This window comes from Bos indicus x Bos taurus, chromosome 25 (assembly GCF_003369695.1).
Source record: "Bos indicus x Bos taurus breed Angus x Brahman F1 hybrid chromosome 25, Bos_hybrid_MaternalHap_v2.0, whole genome shotgun sequence".
NCBI lineage: Eukaryota > Metazoa > Chordata > Mammalia > Artiodactyla > Bovidae > Bos > Bos indicus x Bos taurus.
Genome location: NC_040100.1, coordinates 42,074,743 through 42,091,111, shown reverse-complemented (window position 1 = coordinate 42,091,111; position 16,369 = coordinate 42,074,743). Strand labels below are relative to the sequence as shown.

The 16,369-nt window shown below is 62.6% G+C and overlaps 1 protein-coding gene across 2 annotated transcripts in view; it reads left to right on the top strand.

The window, feature by feature from the left end:
* The window catches only part of RAB11FIP3 (RAB11 family interacting protein 3), a 59,502-nt gene extending 43,490 nt beyond the window's left edge, over positions 1-16,012 (top strand). For both annotated transcript variants that reach the window (XM_027527740.1, XM_027527741.1), the window contains 9 exons: positions 4,768-4,803; positions 7,767-7,860; positions 8,722-8,825; positions 11,520-11,660; positions 13,592-13,673; positions 14,102-14,239; positions 14,316-14,471; positions 14,542-14,682; positions 14,775-16,012. In XM_027527740.1, coding sequence (XP_027383541.1) covers positions 4,768-4,803; positions 7,767-7,860; positions 8,722-8,825; positions 11,520-11,660; positions 13,592-13,673; positions 14,102-14,239; positions 14,316-14,471; positions 14,542-14,682; positions 14,775-14,888 — 1,006 coding nt within the window. In that variant the 3' untranslated portion in view covers positions 14,889-16,012. The remainder of the gene's footprint in view (positions 1-4,767; positions 4,804-7,766; positions 7,861-8,721; positions 8,826-11,519; positions 11,661-13,591; positions 13,674-14,101; positions 14,240-14,315; positions 14,472-14,541; positions 14,683-14,774) is intronic.
* Positions 16,013-16,369: the final 357 nt, after the last annotated feature.

Below are 16,369 nucleotides of genomic sequence, written 5' to 3'. Positions count from 1 at the left end.
GGCCTGTCCTGTGTATGTTGCGTGTGGTGTATGTGTGGCCTGTTCTCTGTGTGTCACGTGTGTTCTCTGTGTGTCGCATGTGTTCTGTGGGGGGAGCTGTTGTGTGTGCGTCACATGTGTTCTCTATGTGTCATTTGTGTTCTCTGTGCATCACGTGTGTTCTCTGTGTGTCACGTGTGTTCTCTGTGTGCAGCCTGTTCTGTGTGTGTGATGCACGTGGTGTATGTGTGGCCTGTTGTGTGTGCGTCACGTGTGTTCTCTGTGTGTCGCGTGTGTCGCGTGTGTGATGTGTTCTGTGGGGGGGGCCTGTTGTGTGTGCATCACGTGTGTTCTGTGTGTGTAGCATGTGTTCTGTGTGTGATGTGTTCTGTGGGGGGGCTGTTGTGTGCACGTCATGTGTGTTCTGTGTGTGTTGCATGTGTGTGCGTGTGACGTGTGTGGCCTGTCCTGTGTGAGTAAGCGCCGGCGTCCTGCTCAGCTCTCCGAGTCGGCTGTGCTGATGGGCCTCGCCCTGCACGCCCCTTCTGTACTGTATGCCCTGAAGGCCTGTGGAAACCCTCCTGCACTTTCCCAAGGGCGGTGCTTATGTCGATCTCTGTGTCACATTTTGGAAATTCTCAGCATTCCAAACCTTTGATATAATTATGATCATGGTGGGAGTCTGGGATCAGCAACCTGCGACGTGACTGTTGTGAACTGATTGCATCTTCCTAAAGGCTCAGGTGATGGTGAGCATTTTTTAGCAATAAAGTGTTTTTCAGTTAAGGTATGCATATTGTACATTTTTTTGGCTGCACCACACAGCATTTGGAATCTCAGTTCCCCGACCAGGTATTGAACCTGTGCCCCTGCAGAGGGAACTGGGAGTCCAGGAAGTCCCTGCATTTTTTATAGACAGGATGCTTTAGACTACAGTGTACTGTGGATGTCACTTTTACTTGCACCGGAAACAGGAACTTCCAGTGATTCCTTTTACTGCGACCGGCCGCAGATGAGGCTGCAGTAGCTCCGAGGCCGGCCTCCTCTCGGAGTTTTCTGTTTCTCCGTGTTTTCCCGCGTGTCTTCAGACTGTGCTCCTCTTGTAGCTGGATGCTGGTGTCTTTTGACCAGCCTCTGAGAGAGGTGTTTGCATCACAGACGGCTGTCAGGATTCATTTCCTATAATGACCTGGCGTCCCCAGACGGCGAGGTTCGGCCTTGGATACACTGAGCTGTGGCATCTGGCGGGCCAGCCCTGGGCTCACGGGCGGGCTCCTCCCAGCTCTGCTTCCTCTCCGGGCAGCAGGAGGCCTGGAGGAAGCGCCCACCCCCGTGCCTGCCCCCGTCAGCCCCCTGTCCCTCTGCTCCTGGTTCTGGGGTTCTCCACCTGTGCCCACAGTGGCGGTTGTGGACTTGGATGTGCTGAGAGGGGTGCGCTCTGCTGGCATGGCCCGAGGGCCCGGCCGAGGCCCCCGCGCACGTGCCTCCACTGGTTCCGTGCCCGCCCGCGTCCTCGGCTTCGTCTGCAGGGTGCCGTCTGTGCTTCAGTAGCCTGGGGTCCTCGTGGCCGCACTTCCCGTTGCCCTGAAGGCCCCTGTGGTTAGTTCCTGGGACAGTAACGATTCTGAGTTTTTAGAGGACGTCCTTCCCGCAGCCCTGGCTGTGGCACTCCCTAGACAGTCACTGCCATGGCCATAGGGCGGGAAGTGAGGCGCTGGCTGCGTGCGCCGCACTCACACAGACACATTTCGGGTGGAGGATGCGGGTGTCACGATGCTGGCTTCTCCGCGAAGCTGCCAGGCTCGCCCGAGTCCTGAGCGCCTGACGAGGAAGTGCTCCAGCCGCCGCACGGCAGGCGGCGCAGTCCCAGAGGTGGGGCGAGGGCCTCTGCACCGTGAGCAGAGGTCTCCTGCCGGCACCCTGCCCAGCCCTGGTCCGGCCCCTCCTGAAGACGCACCTCTCGCCCCTCCAGCGCCGACCCACTCAGCACCAAGCTGCACAGCATCCTCACTGACGAGGCCTTTGAGTTTTACTGCAGCCAGTGCCACAGGCAGATCAACCGCCTGGAGGACCTCTCTGCTCGCCTGAACGACCTCGAGAAGAATAGGTAACCCGCGGTGCCTGGCCTGCTGTCTGTCCCGGGCGCGGGAGAGCCCGCCGGCCCGCAGCGCCCGCCGCCCTGGCCAGGTGCCGCCTGAGTGCCGGGGGCTCCCTCAAGTGGGCCAGCGGGCCTGCGGGCCGCAGCCTCACCTCCACCCGGCCCTGCATGTGCTCGTCCGGCCTGCTGCCCCACGTGCATGCCACCACCCAGTCCCCGGCCCTGCCCTGCCTGTGGACCGCCAGCGCATGGAGGAGAGCCTGCTCTTAGGAGGACATGCTCTTTGCATTTCACCAAAAGACGTTTTCAGTGGAGGCACAGCAGCAGCATCGGGAAACCTGAAGGGACCTAGGTCTGGGTGCAGACGGGAGTGGCTCTCGGGGTCGGCACTCTGCCAGGTGCCCCAGGGGCTCTGCCGCCCATGTGCATGTGCTACTCCTCGCCCGTCCCCCTCCTCATCTGCTCCCCTCTCCGCCTAACGCCGCCCACCCCCAAGTTGGAGTCCCGGGGGCGGCCCCTGGCTCCTCACAGCCTCCAGTTGCAGGAAACAGCTTGGGCAGTTGGCGTGCGTCAACGTGTCTGTTAGGCAGGTTGGCGCTCTAGCTTGTTGCACGGAGCGACGAGCCCTCATGCCACACACCCCACAGCCCTGCCCCGCAGAGGAGGTGTGGGACCACCTGGTGCTGTTGTGCTTCGGACTTCCAGGGGACTTCCTGGAGGAGGGGGCCTTGACCGGCGGTGGTACCACGTGTCCACGTCTCCCGGGCCTGCCATTGGCCCCTCAGCCGGCCTGGTGGACCCTTGACAACAGCCCACCGTGTGCATCCTCCCGCCCCACTCAGCAGGGTCCAGCCAGCGCCCAGTCAAGTGAGGGACAGGGCTGGTGGGCAGCTTCACAGGGAGCCTGGGCCCCGGCAGCACTGAGGAGGAATTGTAGGTGCCCATTGAGGGGCTTCAGGGGACAAGGGGGCTCAGAGACCCGCCGGCCCCCTCTACCCCTCATGTTCAGCCCAGTGCTCCACACACGCCTTGGGCGGGCCGCCCGCTCGGCTGGGGAGGTCATTTTACTTCCCGAGCTGGGCCCTGCCGTCTCTGTGTTTGAGAGTGAACTTGAGGACATACGCGCATCTTAGTTCTCCCGCTCTTGAAGTCTCTTGACACGGAGGTGGTCTTTTCCACGTTGAGGGCCTGCTGCAGGGCAGCCACGGTCACTTCTGTGAGGCTTTGTGGGGCCAAGACTAGACTGGGGTGTGACTGCATCCAGCCAGCAAATCTAAGGGGTCTCACGTCCATTTCAGCCACCTGTCCCCTAAGAAAGGCGCTGATGAAAGGGTTAACATGCCATCAAAGCCTTCGTTACGATCGGGACACAGATGTCAGGTGGGAAGTTCCCCTCATACCTGCTCCAGGAGAGGCTTGCCCTCGGCGTCCACAGAACTGTCTCAGGGTGAGCGGAGCTGGTAGTTGTGAAAGGTGACTCAGTCCAGTGTCCAACAGGTTTGACAACAGGCGTGATTTCTACCTCCCAACCCTCAGAACACACGTACTTGCCATGTTCCTGGCGCCTCTGTGAAATAGTTCATTGCGTGACAATGGGGAGTCGGCTTTCCCCAGAGGTGTAGGTGCTGTGGGCCCGGGGGAGGAGTCAGCTGGACAGCGGTCTGTCCTGGGCTGACACTTTGTCAGTCAGGAGAGGGGACCACACAGTAAGCTGAATGGGAAGTGTGATAAAGAGTGACCAGTTCTCATGGGGCCAGGGGTTGGCGGAGGAGAGGAGGGCAGGGAGGAGGGCCACCCAGCCCGGGGCCACACCTTCCAGACTCACTGGACATCTCCCCCTGGAGGAATGCTGTTGCTGGCAAGTGGGGGTCTCTCACCAGAGCAGCTCCACCATGGACCTACCAGGGGCTGGCCATCAGGGCCTGAGTTCCACCACAGCGCGGCTCATGCAGATAGGCCCCGGGAAGCAGGCCCCGTCTTGGGTCCCTGTGCTGCTGCAGTGTCACAGGCTTGGGCTGGGGGCACGTCCCTTCCCAGACCCCGCTGTTCTCTGAGAGGTGGCTGGTGCCTCCTCAGGCCCCAGCAATGATTTAGCAGGTAAACTGGGAAGTGGAACCTAGGACACCAGAGGCTAGAGGTGCGGTCAGCTGGCCCTTCTGCCACTGCAGACGGTCCCAGGAGGCGGGCGCCCTGGAGCTGGCGTGCCTGCCCTGGATGGTGCAGGAACGCTTTCTGGGTTTCCAGGCGGCTGGGGCTGAGGGTACGCAGTGCCTGCGCTGGAGCGAAACCCACGGCAGAACCTCCTGTGCATGCGGGCCTCTGGTAGCCGGGCCTCAGGAGCACAGCGCGGCCCCGCAGCACCGGGGATGTGCCACCGGCTGATGGCTCAGACCCCGCGTGGCCCCCTCTGGGTCCCGCCCTAACGGTCCGGCGGTGACTCTATCTTAGACTTCTGTGCCGGCTAGGAGCACGTGATGCATGGTGGCCTCGCCAGGCCCTGAGGTTGTCCCTGTGTCCCTGAGTTTCTGCTGAGCCGGGAGCCAGCCTTTCCTGCATGGTGCGGCTGGGGGCGCGGGTGTGCATGCCTGTGGCGCGCCCCCACCCCGTCCGCCCCGCCAGCACTTCCTGCTTCCTCTCGTCCTCCCTGTCTGTCCCCTGACCCCACTTTCCTGTTTGTTTTCATCCTGCAGTCCAGCGAAGCGGCTGTCCAGCAAGAAGGTGGCAAGGTAGGACCCCTCCTGAAACGTATCCCTGCTCACGGCGCTTTTTCAAGAAAACTTTTGAAAGTCACTTCTCATGGTTTGGGGTTGAAAATGACTTGAAGGGTGGGCTATAAAGACTCACTCCAGCGGTGGACGGGGACCCGGGTGTGTGGCCGGGGGTCTCTGGTGGGAGCTCTCGCCTCCCTCCAGTTGGGTCGAGGGAAAGCCCACCTGAGGGCTGGGCAGGGTCAGGGGGCCCCCAAAGCCGCAGCCCGGGTCTGGGTCCGCCTCCTTCAAGGGCTGTACCCCTCCTGCCCTGCCGTCTCCCCCCGGCGAGGTGGATGAGTGTGTGAACAACGCGCATCGGGACTGTCCCTTCGCTCTTCGGTCTTGGAGCTGCACTGAGGTCTGGGGGCGTGTGGACACTCCCCCCTCTGCTAGGCGTGTCCGGGGCCAGCCTTCTCCATGGGGAGGCTTGCAATGTGGTCACTGGATGTCCTTTCCCAAAAACATGTTGCTTCTCCCAGAGACAGTGATTGCCATGACGTTTTTTGTTTGTGTCATCTCCTGCCTGGACGGCCCCGGAGCCCCGGCCCTGCGCGCCCGTGCCATGTGGGCTGCATGTCTCTCTTGGGTGTCAGCTTGTCTCACCCTCGGGCCTTTCTTCCCTTTTTAATCTGTTTTCTGTCCAGCATGTCTTCCTGTAGCTTCTTGAGAAGGGGTTGCCCAGAAAATAGGCGGTTCACCCTCGCCAGGTGCCTCGCCCCTGTGGTCTGGCTTGGTGCAGACTTCACATCAGAAGTGGCTTCCCTCTTGCGGCTCGGAAGGCACTGCCCTTGAGGCGCTAGCCCCAGCGCTGCTGCAGAGAGTCCGGCACAGTGCTCCCTGGGTCTCTTGGTGACCATGTCTCCCTTCTGGGAGCTCCGAGGAGCGCTCCCCTTCCCTGATGCTCAGGCATCTTTGGGGAGTCTTTGCACCCCTTTCCAGGTGAATTAGGCTGGCGGAGTGGAAGGCCAGGCCCAAGTCTGGAGGCTCCTGCTGACTGCCGGCCTCTCTGGGGCATCGATCTGCGATGTCCCCTGCCCCCCGCCCCCAGAGTGCCTGCTGGTGGCCTCTGCCCTGCGCTCCCGCCTGCCCCTCTCTGAGCGTTGCCTCCTACTGGAGGCTTCCGGCTCACAGCCAGTGGGGCCCCGGGCCAGCGTGTGCTAGGGCCCGTGCACCTCTGTCAACTGGCTTGCAGCTGCCTTCGGGCAAGTCACAGGTCGGGTGCAGCCTGTTGGGATGCCCTGGTCCCCAGTCATGTGCTTGCTGGGGGCTGGCCCTCCACTGCGCTCCTCTCTGTGGCCCCTTGGGCGCTGGAGGGCCTCTCCTCCAGCGTGTGGTCCCTGAATGTCTGGTCTTTGGTGCCACGTGCTTTCCCACCGTCTGTCCCTGAGGCTATGAATTGCTTGTTTTCCTTTCCCTGTGACTCTGAGGGCTGAGGGCTCGGGGGGGTGGGGGGGATGGGTGGGGGCCACCTTGCAGCGCTCACCCTGCCTTTCACCCAAACACGTGCAGCGGGCGGGACATGCCGCCCGAGTCCCGTCCTCCCAGCCCCACATCAGGCCCGGGCGCCTGGGCCCTGGGCCACGCCCGAGGCTGGCCTGTGGTGCTGCTCTGAGGACTGACCCTCCCTCACGAGTGCCCTTGTGTGAGAAAGCCTGGCCTGTGGGTGTGTGTAGTTTGCCATGTGCGCGAACACACACATATGCATGCAATTTTAGTCTGCTGCCTCCATAACTGCCCCCGGCCTCCTGAGGAAGCTCAGCATGCCTGCTGTCGCTTCTCTCTACCTGGCTGTGGTCCCCTCGTGCAGGCGGCTCTGGGGTCCGGTCGTGTCTAGGACTCGACCTGACCTACCTCCTTTGGGTGGATCGGGCACCGGGTCCCTTCTCCTGGGCCTCCTCAGTGAGGATGGGCTCACACCCATCCTCCCACACCCCCACACGAGGACCCTTGGCCTTACTGAGATGGCTCCGCACTCAGCCACACACCCCCAAGCCGGAGTCAGCCCCTGGTCTGAGGTCAGGGTCGGGTGTTGGCCCAGGCGCGGCCCCTCCTCAGGATGGGCCCTGGGCCAGGAGCTCATGTTCGGGTCCCGCTGTGGACGCGGACATGGAGCGGTTCCGTGGGAGCTGATGCCGTCCTCCCGGCCCTGCAGGGTCAGTGAAATCCACAGCATGGTGCCAATATGCCCCCCAGGGCACCGTCGGGCTCGAGGCCCCTGGGCATGAAGATGCCCTTCTTTTTTGTTCCCCTGAGAATGTTTCTTGAAAAAGATGAAAAGAACGTAGAAGCTTGGTCAGTACTGAAAAGCAGATAGAGCCTCCTTCATATGTTTGATAGAGCGCACTTTCTAACAGCGTTTTCCTGAACGGGCTCTCCGTGCTGTGGCCTTAGCTGCGTGACCGCCTGCGGGAGCCCGTGCCCGGGCACAGTGGGGGTGCCCGGCCTCCTCGGGGTGACACCGCGCTGAGTCTCTCATGTGCATCAGGGCCGCGGGCCTGCTCGGCCGCTGGAGCCCCGCGCCTGGGCCCCGTGGCTGCCCCGAGTGGTGCGCCTGCAAGTCAGGCACAGAGAGGGCGCCGAAGGTCCAGTCTGCCCGCAGTCGACCCTGAGCATGTTTCACCGGCTTGGGGGACATGAGAATATTTCATATTGCCGAGAGGGGTGACGTCCTGTTTTATTGCCCAAGTACAAAGTACCCGGCCCAGGAGCTGGCAGAGGAGGAGCCCGGGCCCGTGAGGCCTCCGCTTGCCCGGCCCTTGGTTGTGGCGTCCTGCCGGAAGGCCCTCCGGTAGAGACCTGCCTGCTGCCCCTGGGCTCTGCCTCTGCATGGTCCCGGGCTTGCTCACGTGCACAGGCCCGGCTCCGTGGTCGCTCCCCTTTTCTGCTCTCCTTGCCCCGCTGAAGGACCTCTGGACGGGCCTGTCGTTTCTCCTCCACAGGCACCTGCAGCAGTCGGGGGCCCTGACCATGGAGGCCCTGCAGGACTCTCCCCCGGGTCCCGTGGAGGGCATGGACGAGGACATCGCTGACAAGGTGGGCCCTGGACTGGTGGCAGGGCTGGCGGGTGTGTTGGGCGAGGTGTGCTGAGCATGGTGGGAGGAGGGGCTGGCATTGTGGGGGCTGAGCAGACCCCCAATAGCCCTGCTGGTCTCTGGTGGGTGCCATCAGGGTCGGCAGCCTCGGGTGAACAGGAAAGGGACACCTGTTCATGGAGAGGTGCTGGGGGGATGGCTGCAGCGATCCCAGAGCCAGGGCCCAGAGCCAAGCCGTGGGTGGAATCTGCTGCTCAGGAGAGGTTCCTAGGGGAGGGGCAGCCTCCCTCTGGCCGAGGTCACGAGGCTCAGGGCTCCGGGCCATGCAGGGGCTGGGTGACAGCACAGCCCTGTCTCCTCCCCGCCTCCTTGTCCACCTTCCTCCCCCCGCCCCGCCTCCCTGTCTGCCCGCCTCCTCCCCGTCCGGCCGCCTCCTCCCTGTCCACCCACCTCCCCCTCTACCTGCCTCCCCCTCCACTCTCCTCCCCATCCACCCTCCTCCCCCCACCTCCCTGTCCACCCTCCTCCTGGACCTGCTCTCTGCAGCATCTCAGCTCTGCCGAGCCTTCCCCACTGTCCAGTCTTGTGGTCTGGTCATTACACTTGTCAACACCTACTGAGTGTGCCTGGCTCCATGAGGTGGGCACCACCAACCCTGGGCCTTTCTGTGCACGCACTGCCCTGCAGAGCAGTGCCCTGCCCACCCTTGAGGCCTCACCTTGAGGCCTGAGGGCGCCATGTGCACCCTGCCCTCACTGGCGCTCACGGCTCTCCAGCCTGCTGGGTGTGGCCTCCAGGACCGTCTGCTTGGGGCATGCACTCTCCCAGCCCCTTGTTCTCAAGCCACCATCTCACTCCCCAGGTCGTCTTCCTGGAGAAGCGGGTGTCGGAACTGGAAAAGGACACAGCTGCCAACGGGGAGCAGCACAGCCGGCTGCGGCAGGAGAACCTCCAGCTGGTGCATAGGTGAGGGCAGGGACGCAGGTGAGCACAGGGCATGCAGGTGAGGGCACGGCACACAGGTGAGCGCAGGTGAGGGCAGGAACACAGGTGAGTACAGGGCACATAAGTGTGCACAGATGAGGGCAGGGACACAGGTGAGCACAGGGCACACAGGTATGCACAGGTGAGGGCAGGGACACAGGTGAGCACAGGGCACACAGGTGTGCACAGGTGAGAGCAGGAGCACAGGGCACACAGGTGTGCACAGGTGAGGGCAGGGACACAGGTGAGCACAGGGCACACAGGTGTGCACAGGTGAGGACAGGGACACAGGTGAGCACAGGGCACACAGGTGTGCACAGGTGAGGGCAGGGACACAGGTGAGCACAGGGCACACAGGTGTGCACAGGTGAGAGCAGGGACACAGGTGATCACAGGGCACACAGGTATGCACAGGTGAGGGCAGGGACACAGGTGAGCACAGGGCACACAGGTGTGCACAGGTGAGGGCAGGGACACAGGTGAGCACAGGGCACACAGGTGTGCACAGGTGAGGGCAGGGACACAGGTGAGCACAGGGCACACAGGTGTGCACAGGTGAGGGCAGGGACACAGGTGAGCACGGCACACAGGTGAGGGTAGGTGCACAAGTGAAGGCAGGGACACAGGTGAGCACAGAGCACATAGGTGAGGGCAGGGACACAGGTGAGCACAGGATGCAGATCTCTTGCAGCCTACAGGGTGTGATCCACCTCAGGTTCTCTAGGCGCCGCCCCCCATCCAGCTGCTGAGGGCTGGCTCTCTGGGTACTGGTGGGGTGAGCAAGGCTCTCCCCGAGGAAAGGGCAACGGAGGGCCCCTCAAGAGCAGCCGGGGCCACACTGTGCCCTCAGAACACCTAGCTGGGCTTCCCATCTGGGGGCATCTGGCATGTGCCCCCATTCCAGGAACCTGTCCTGATGCAGGATTGCATCAGGTCTGAGACCCCCCTGGACTAGGAGACTGAGACTCAGGGTTCAGAGACAGTGCTGGGCCCTGGGTGGGGGCTGCCAGGGAGAGTGCGAGGGCGGCCAGACAGCTCTCTCAGATGACGGGCGGGCCTTCTGGCCTGATGGGCGTTTAGCAGTCACCCACACACTGGTGAAAAGCCCGCCCTGCCCTGCCCTGCCTGCCAGCCCCAGGCCTGCCATGTCCAGCTGCTGGGCTGCTCCTCCTGGTTTTGCCTGAGTCCCCTTGGCCCGCACTCCTGGGGCTGCTTGCGGTTCCCAGTCTGTGACCCCCATGGCCTTTTTTCCTGCATATGACAAGTTCCACCTGTGTCCCCCACGTCTGGTTTCTTATTCTCCAGATTCCACGTCTTCGCCCACTTGGTTTCTAAGCAGAGGCCCTGCTCAAGGCATAGGAGCCTGGCTCCCTAAGGCCTCACGTGTCTGAAAAAGGCTTTGTGCCCGCGCTCCCCCGCCCCCGGCACTCCCCACCACCGATGGGTGGCTGAGTCTGGGATTCCGCTGGGAGCCGGCCCTGGGCAGCCTGCTCCGCTGCTATCTGTCCATCTGTGAGCGGGGCCCTGGCACCACTGGGGTCACGGCTCTGTGGGTCCTGCTCCTTCCCTGGGTGCTGGGAGGGCCTCGTGTCGTCTCCTGAGCCAGGGGCAGGAGGTTCTAGCCCTTAAATCTGGAAAGCGGCTCCTTCAGCTTCAGGAGGATCATTCTTGGGATTGTTTCTCTGTATGGTTTCTCCCGTTTTCTCCCAAGGTCAGTAGTCAGTCTGCACTTCTGTTAGTCAGGTGTTAGACTTTCTGAACCGTTCTCCTTTCCTTTCCTGTTCTCTTTCTCGTTCTTTCTTGCTGTATGATGATTTTTTGTTTCTTTCAGTTCCTCTTTTGAATTCAGAATTGTGTTGGGTTGGAGTTTTAATTGCTAAGGGCTACCTCTGTTGTACGTCGCTCCCGTGACAGCTGCTGTTTCATGGATGTGGTGTCTCTGGCCTCTGAGGGTGACAGTTGGAGTGTCTCCCACACAATGCGTGTCTCCTCTGGGTCGTTCTTCCTGTCTGCTCTGGACGTTTTGTAGGAGAGCTTTCCAGTGGTGTCTCGTGGTCTTCGGCCTACTGTGTACTCTCAGGCGCAGGCGCCAAAAGGCAGATGAGAAGCCCCGTGTGCAGGGCAGCTGGGGGCACGCCAGCCCAGCCGACCCCGGGAGCCCATCTCTGGGAGGTCTCCTGCAAGTAGGCGTGGTGGTCTGGGAAGATACCAGGGTCGGGGTCTCTGTGTGGACATTCCACCTGTCTCTGAGTTCTTGCGACACCTGCCTTCGCATCTGACCTTGTGGGGGGCAGTCTGTAAACCACGTCCCTAGTCTGGAGTAGCAGGACGAGGTGCCCAGGGCCAAGCACATGGTGGGCTTGTCCCGAGAGGGTCTCACACTGACACCCAGCAAGCTGGCGGCTACTGTGGGTGTAGGCTGGGGCGGGGGTGAGGGCCCCCGAGAACAATGGGGACTGTCCCTGCTGTCAGGACTGTGCCGGGGTCTGAAGCCCAGGCACCCTCAGTATGGGGTGGAGCCTCCTTTGGGGGACACATCTCCTGCTTCAGAACCGCCCTTGACGAGAGCTGTGGCCGTGGGGGATCCTCTGTGCCTGCCTGTCCCTCCTCTGGGCAGGGCCACTCTCCAGGTCCGGGCGCAGTGTCTCAGGACAGTCTCTCCCCCTCTGCCGGCAGAGCCAACGCTCTGGAGGAGCAGCTCAAGGAGCAGGAGCTGAGAGCCTGCGAGATGGTCCTGGAGGAGACCCGCAAGCAGAAGGAGCTCCTGTGCAAGATGGAACGGGAGAAGAGCATCGAGATTGAGAACCTGCAGGCCAGGTGTGGGGAGGGGAGGGGGATAGGGAGAGGGGAAGATGGGGATGGGATGGAGGGGGAGGGGGCGATGGAGGATGGGGGAGGGGAGGTGGGGTGCGGAAGGGGGTGGGCAGGTCGGGGAGGGGAGATGGGACCAGCGGGCCAGGCGGACAGCGATGAGGAAGAGAGAGAGCTGCCCGGTCAGCGCACAGCCCTCCACCCCAGGGCATGACGCCTAGGAACAAAGTTGACCGTAGGAACAGTGGGAAAACCTCTGTGAAGTGAACTGTAAGACTGTACTGAAGGCCATGATTATCGGGATCAAAGATGGACACCACCTGGATGTCACCTCCTCTAATCTTTCTCGTGAGGACGTTACACCAACCAAATCAAAGTCACCATCTTTCTTTAAGGCAACCTGAGAACATTACCCTGGGCCCCCCTGAAGGCATGAGCCTTAAACAGTCAGGAAAGGGGAGCAGGCTCCACGCACATGCCCACAAAGGCACAGGAGGGGACCAGGAACTTAGTCTGCGGTGTCCACACATGCTGACACGTGCATCTCAAAACTGGCAGAGAACCTAAATGCCCACAGGCTGCTGGTCAGCTGTGGGGTCCCTGACGAGGGTTCCTGCCGTCCTCCTGCAGAGTCACCATCTTTGTGACTGAGTGGCCCCACCCTCAGCCTTCAGCAGGCAGCAGGGATTCATGACTCCAGGCCCTTAAGCATGTGTTTATGTCCAGCTCTTAAAGCTGGAAGATACATTTGGACACATTTTCACAGTGGTGGGCGGCAGGAGGGGCTGCACGCAGAGCTGTGCTGGGGTCTCCCTGGACAGAGGCCTCCCGGGGGCAGGCCAGCTGCGCCAGCACCTGGGACAGCCTTCTTGCTGGACCTCGGGACAGTGGGGTCAGCGGACTTCAGGAGAGCCTCTCCGTGGGGCCCTGTGCACTGGCCTGTGGGTGCCATGGGCGGGCCATCCTGCTGGTCAAACAGGCAGCAGCTGGGGCTAAAGGTGGATGGGGCCTCAAGAGGCCCTCGGAGCAAGACGGCACTCGGGTCACTGCCTGCCCTATGCACCTCAGTCAGCAGCTCCTTGTGCCTGGACCTGCAGCCCTGGGGGTTCAGGGGCGTGAGGGAAGGAACCAGGGCTCCTGGGAGAAGGGCGGGCATGTGGTTGGGCCAGAGAAAAACCAGCAGAAGCGGGGAGGCACTGGAGCACAGCCATGCGGTGCATCACGGGTTCCAGGTGGGCAGAGCTGGGGCAGAGCAGGAGCCTCTGCCAGAGCCTGAGCCAATGAGGAGCCCAAACAACACGTGGAGAAGCCCCTTTGGGCGTCCCTGGAGCCTGGACGGGGCCTGTGACTAGAAGACAGAGGACAGATGGGAAAAGCAGAACCTGACCAAGGAGACACCTGGCAGACAGACCACCCAGTGGTCCAGGTCAGCGTCACGCGGGATGCGAAGGGAACCCCTCTCTGTGGGGCTCTCCCCAGACCCACAGCCTGTCCAGTCTCCAGAGGACCCCAGACGAGCCCAGCCTGAGGGGAGTCCACCAAACACAGGGCCAGGCCTGCTCAGAACAAGGTCATGAAGAGCGAGGAAGCCTAGAGATGCTGCAGCCCCGAGGGGACAGAGGAGCTGTGATGGCGTCGCGGTGCAGGGACCCGACGGGAAGGGGCGCCTGGGGGAGGCTGGGTCGAGGCCGTTGGCTTGGTCGCCCGTGTTTCCGGTGTGTGACGGATGCCACGAGGACTTGCAAATGCCTCGAGAAGCCGCTAGGGGCTCAGGGTCCAGGGACTTGCTCCGTGGTGACAGCTTTTCTGTAAACGTGAGGCGTCCCCACACCTGAGGTGTAGATGCCATCCTGGCTTGTGGGGAGCTCTGGCCTCTGTGTGGGCGCGTGTGGGGTCGGGGACAGCTCTGCGGGTCCCAGCCTAGTTCTTGTGCCCAGGCTGCAGCAGCTGGATGAGGAGAACAGCGAGCTGAGGTCCTGCACGCCCTGCCTGAAGGCCAACATCGAGCGCCTGGAGGAGGTGAGCTGCCCGCCGGCTCCCCGCGCTCCTCCTGGGGTACCTGCGGGCCGCCGGGACCTGAGACAGGGTCTCCAAGTTGAGGGAGCCACCTGGTTGGCAGTGACATGGGGGCCCTGGGCTGAGAGCCAGGACAGGTGGGGCCTGGCCCTCCCTTTGCCAAAAGGTGAGCGGCCCTGCCTGGCTTCTCAGGGTCCTTGGGCCTGGAAAGTTACGCTTAGATTAACCCCTGATTTGATCCAGGATGCTGTCCTTGATGGACTGACTTCAGCTGGGCCACTGTGTGCCCTGAGGACACCTGGGAGCACTTGGGTTCAGTCCCTGCTCCTGTGTGGGTCCCATCTCCCTCAACAGAAACAGTACCTGGGCCTGGGGGAGCTGTGAGGGACCACGGCATACGGGCGTGTCCACGGCAACCTTCTTTCTTACAGGAGAAGCAGAAGCTGCTAGATGAGATTGAGGAGCTGTCCGTGCGGCTCAGCGACGAGCAGGAGAACAGGCGGAAGCTGGGGGACCGGCTGAGCCACGAGAGGCACCAGTTCCAGAGGGACAAGGAGGCCACCCAGGAGGTGAGCAGGGGCCGTCCCCATGGGTGCGGAGACCACCCAGAGGCCCTGCGGCCTGGCTGAGCCCAATCCCCCGCAGCTGATCGAGGACCTCCGCAAGCAGCTGGAACACCTGCAGCTCTTCAAGCTGGAGGCTGAGCAGCGGAGGGGCCGCAGCAGCAGCGCGGGTCTGCAGGAATACCACAGCCGCACGCGGGAGAGCGAGCTGGAGCAGGAGGTCCGCAGGCTCAAGCAGGTGCGCTGGGGCCGCACCCGGCGGGAGGGCCTGTCCCGTGCACCCAGGAGTGACGCCCCGTGTCCCCCAGGACAACCGCAGCCTGAAGGAGCAGAACGACGAGCTCAACGGGCAGATCATCAACCTGAGCATCCAGGGCGCCAGGAGCCTCTTCTCCACGGCCTTCTCGGAGTCCCTGGCCGCGGAGATCAGCTCAGTCTCCCGAGATGAGGTAACGGCCCCGCCCCCACGTGCCCCACGCGGCCCACAGGCGTCGGCAGTCCAGGTGCCAGGCACCAACCCCGTGCCCCACTACCCCCCCAGCTCATGGACGCCATCCAGAAGCAGGAGGAGATCAACTTCCGGCTGCAAGACTACATCGACAGGATCATCGTGGCCATCATGGAGACCAACCCGTCCATCCTGGAGGTCAAGTAGCCGCAGGAAGTCTCCACCCAGCACGCGGGGTCTCCTTCGCCCAGCGGGAGGACACAGCGGAGCCGGGGCGGGGCCGGACGGAGGGGCTCCAGGACAGCCTCAGGCTGGGCGTGCCCCTCAGACCTCCCGCGCTTCCCGCCCGGTCGGGGAGGAAGGGAAACGGGTCCCCCTGGGGTGCTGCTCCCCGTGGCCACCAGGTGCCCTGCCCGGTGCCATCCAGGCCTGCGCTGCCCCTGGATGGCACACAGGCCCCAGAACTCTGGCGCTGGACGTGGGGGGAGGATAGGCAGGCGAGGACAGTGCCGTCAGGGTCCCACCAGGCGCTGCCGTGCCCCCAGCTTTCTTGGGCTGTTTGAGCCGGCACCCAACTGGAAGGGGCCCCTTGGTCCAGTGTGAAGCCTGGGGGCCTTCGGGTTACAGGGCCGTGCCCCCAGCCACACCCTGGCTGCACTAATCCTATGATGTGAGAGCCACCAGTGGAGGTCACTGACTCTGGGGGGCAGGCCCTCTTCCCCGTGCGAATGTCCACTGCCCCCAGGAGTCCGCACGTCTGGAGCCAGCTTCCTCCAGGAGTTAGAGGTCTTCAGGGGTCGTGGTCCCTCTGCCAGGAGCGCTTTGCAGGAGGCCAGGCAGGGCTGGCCCCCATGTCCACAGGTCAGGGCCTTCCTGGCGGCTTGGGGGCTCCTTCAAGGAGCAGCAGCATCACCCCCCGGGGCTGCGGGCCTGCCCCAGGGCCTGAGTGTGGCCAGGAGCCTCCTGGAGGGGGCGGGGTGGGGGCCCTGCTGGTGCGAGCATGTGCGTGAGGGAGTGTGTGTGCGTGCGAGCGTGTGAGCATGTGTGTGGCCCTGTGTCCTTCCACCCTCTGCGTGGCCCACCTTCTACACTAAGGTTTAAGATGTTGCCTCGTATTGTACATTCTGGGGGAAAGCCTTGGGTGTAAATCAGTGTAAACTTGGAGGAGAGATTTTTCTATCATGTAGAGTAGGTATTTTTTATAGATTGAAGGTTGATCAATTTTTTAATACTTCCAAGAGAGAAAACTATCTGTGTATACACATGAAATATATATATATGTACAATAATAAACACTGGAACTCTGCTCCCCGCCCTGCCATGCCCCACCACACAGCCTGGGTCTGTTTCTGTGAACTTGAGCTGCCCGAGCCTTCCTCGCAGGCGCTGGGCACTGACCTGCACGCTCACCCAGTTTTCACCCCAAGAAAGAGCTCCCTGCCACGCGCCAGCAGCCTGGATGACACGGGATGTGAGCACCCAGGGGCCCCAACAGCAGTGAGAGGCCGTGCTGGGGGGCTGGCCAGAGGCTGCCCGCAGCGTCCTCTGAGCTGGGCAGCAGGAGGCCTGGTCTGGCCAGCCCCTCCCAGAGGCGGTGTGCGGGATTGCCCCGCCAGACTGGGCCCCCAGGGGAGCCCATCCAGGGCACCTTCTGGGCCAGGGCGATACACTGGGGCCTCAGGGCTGTG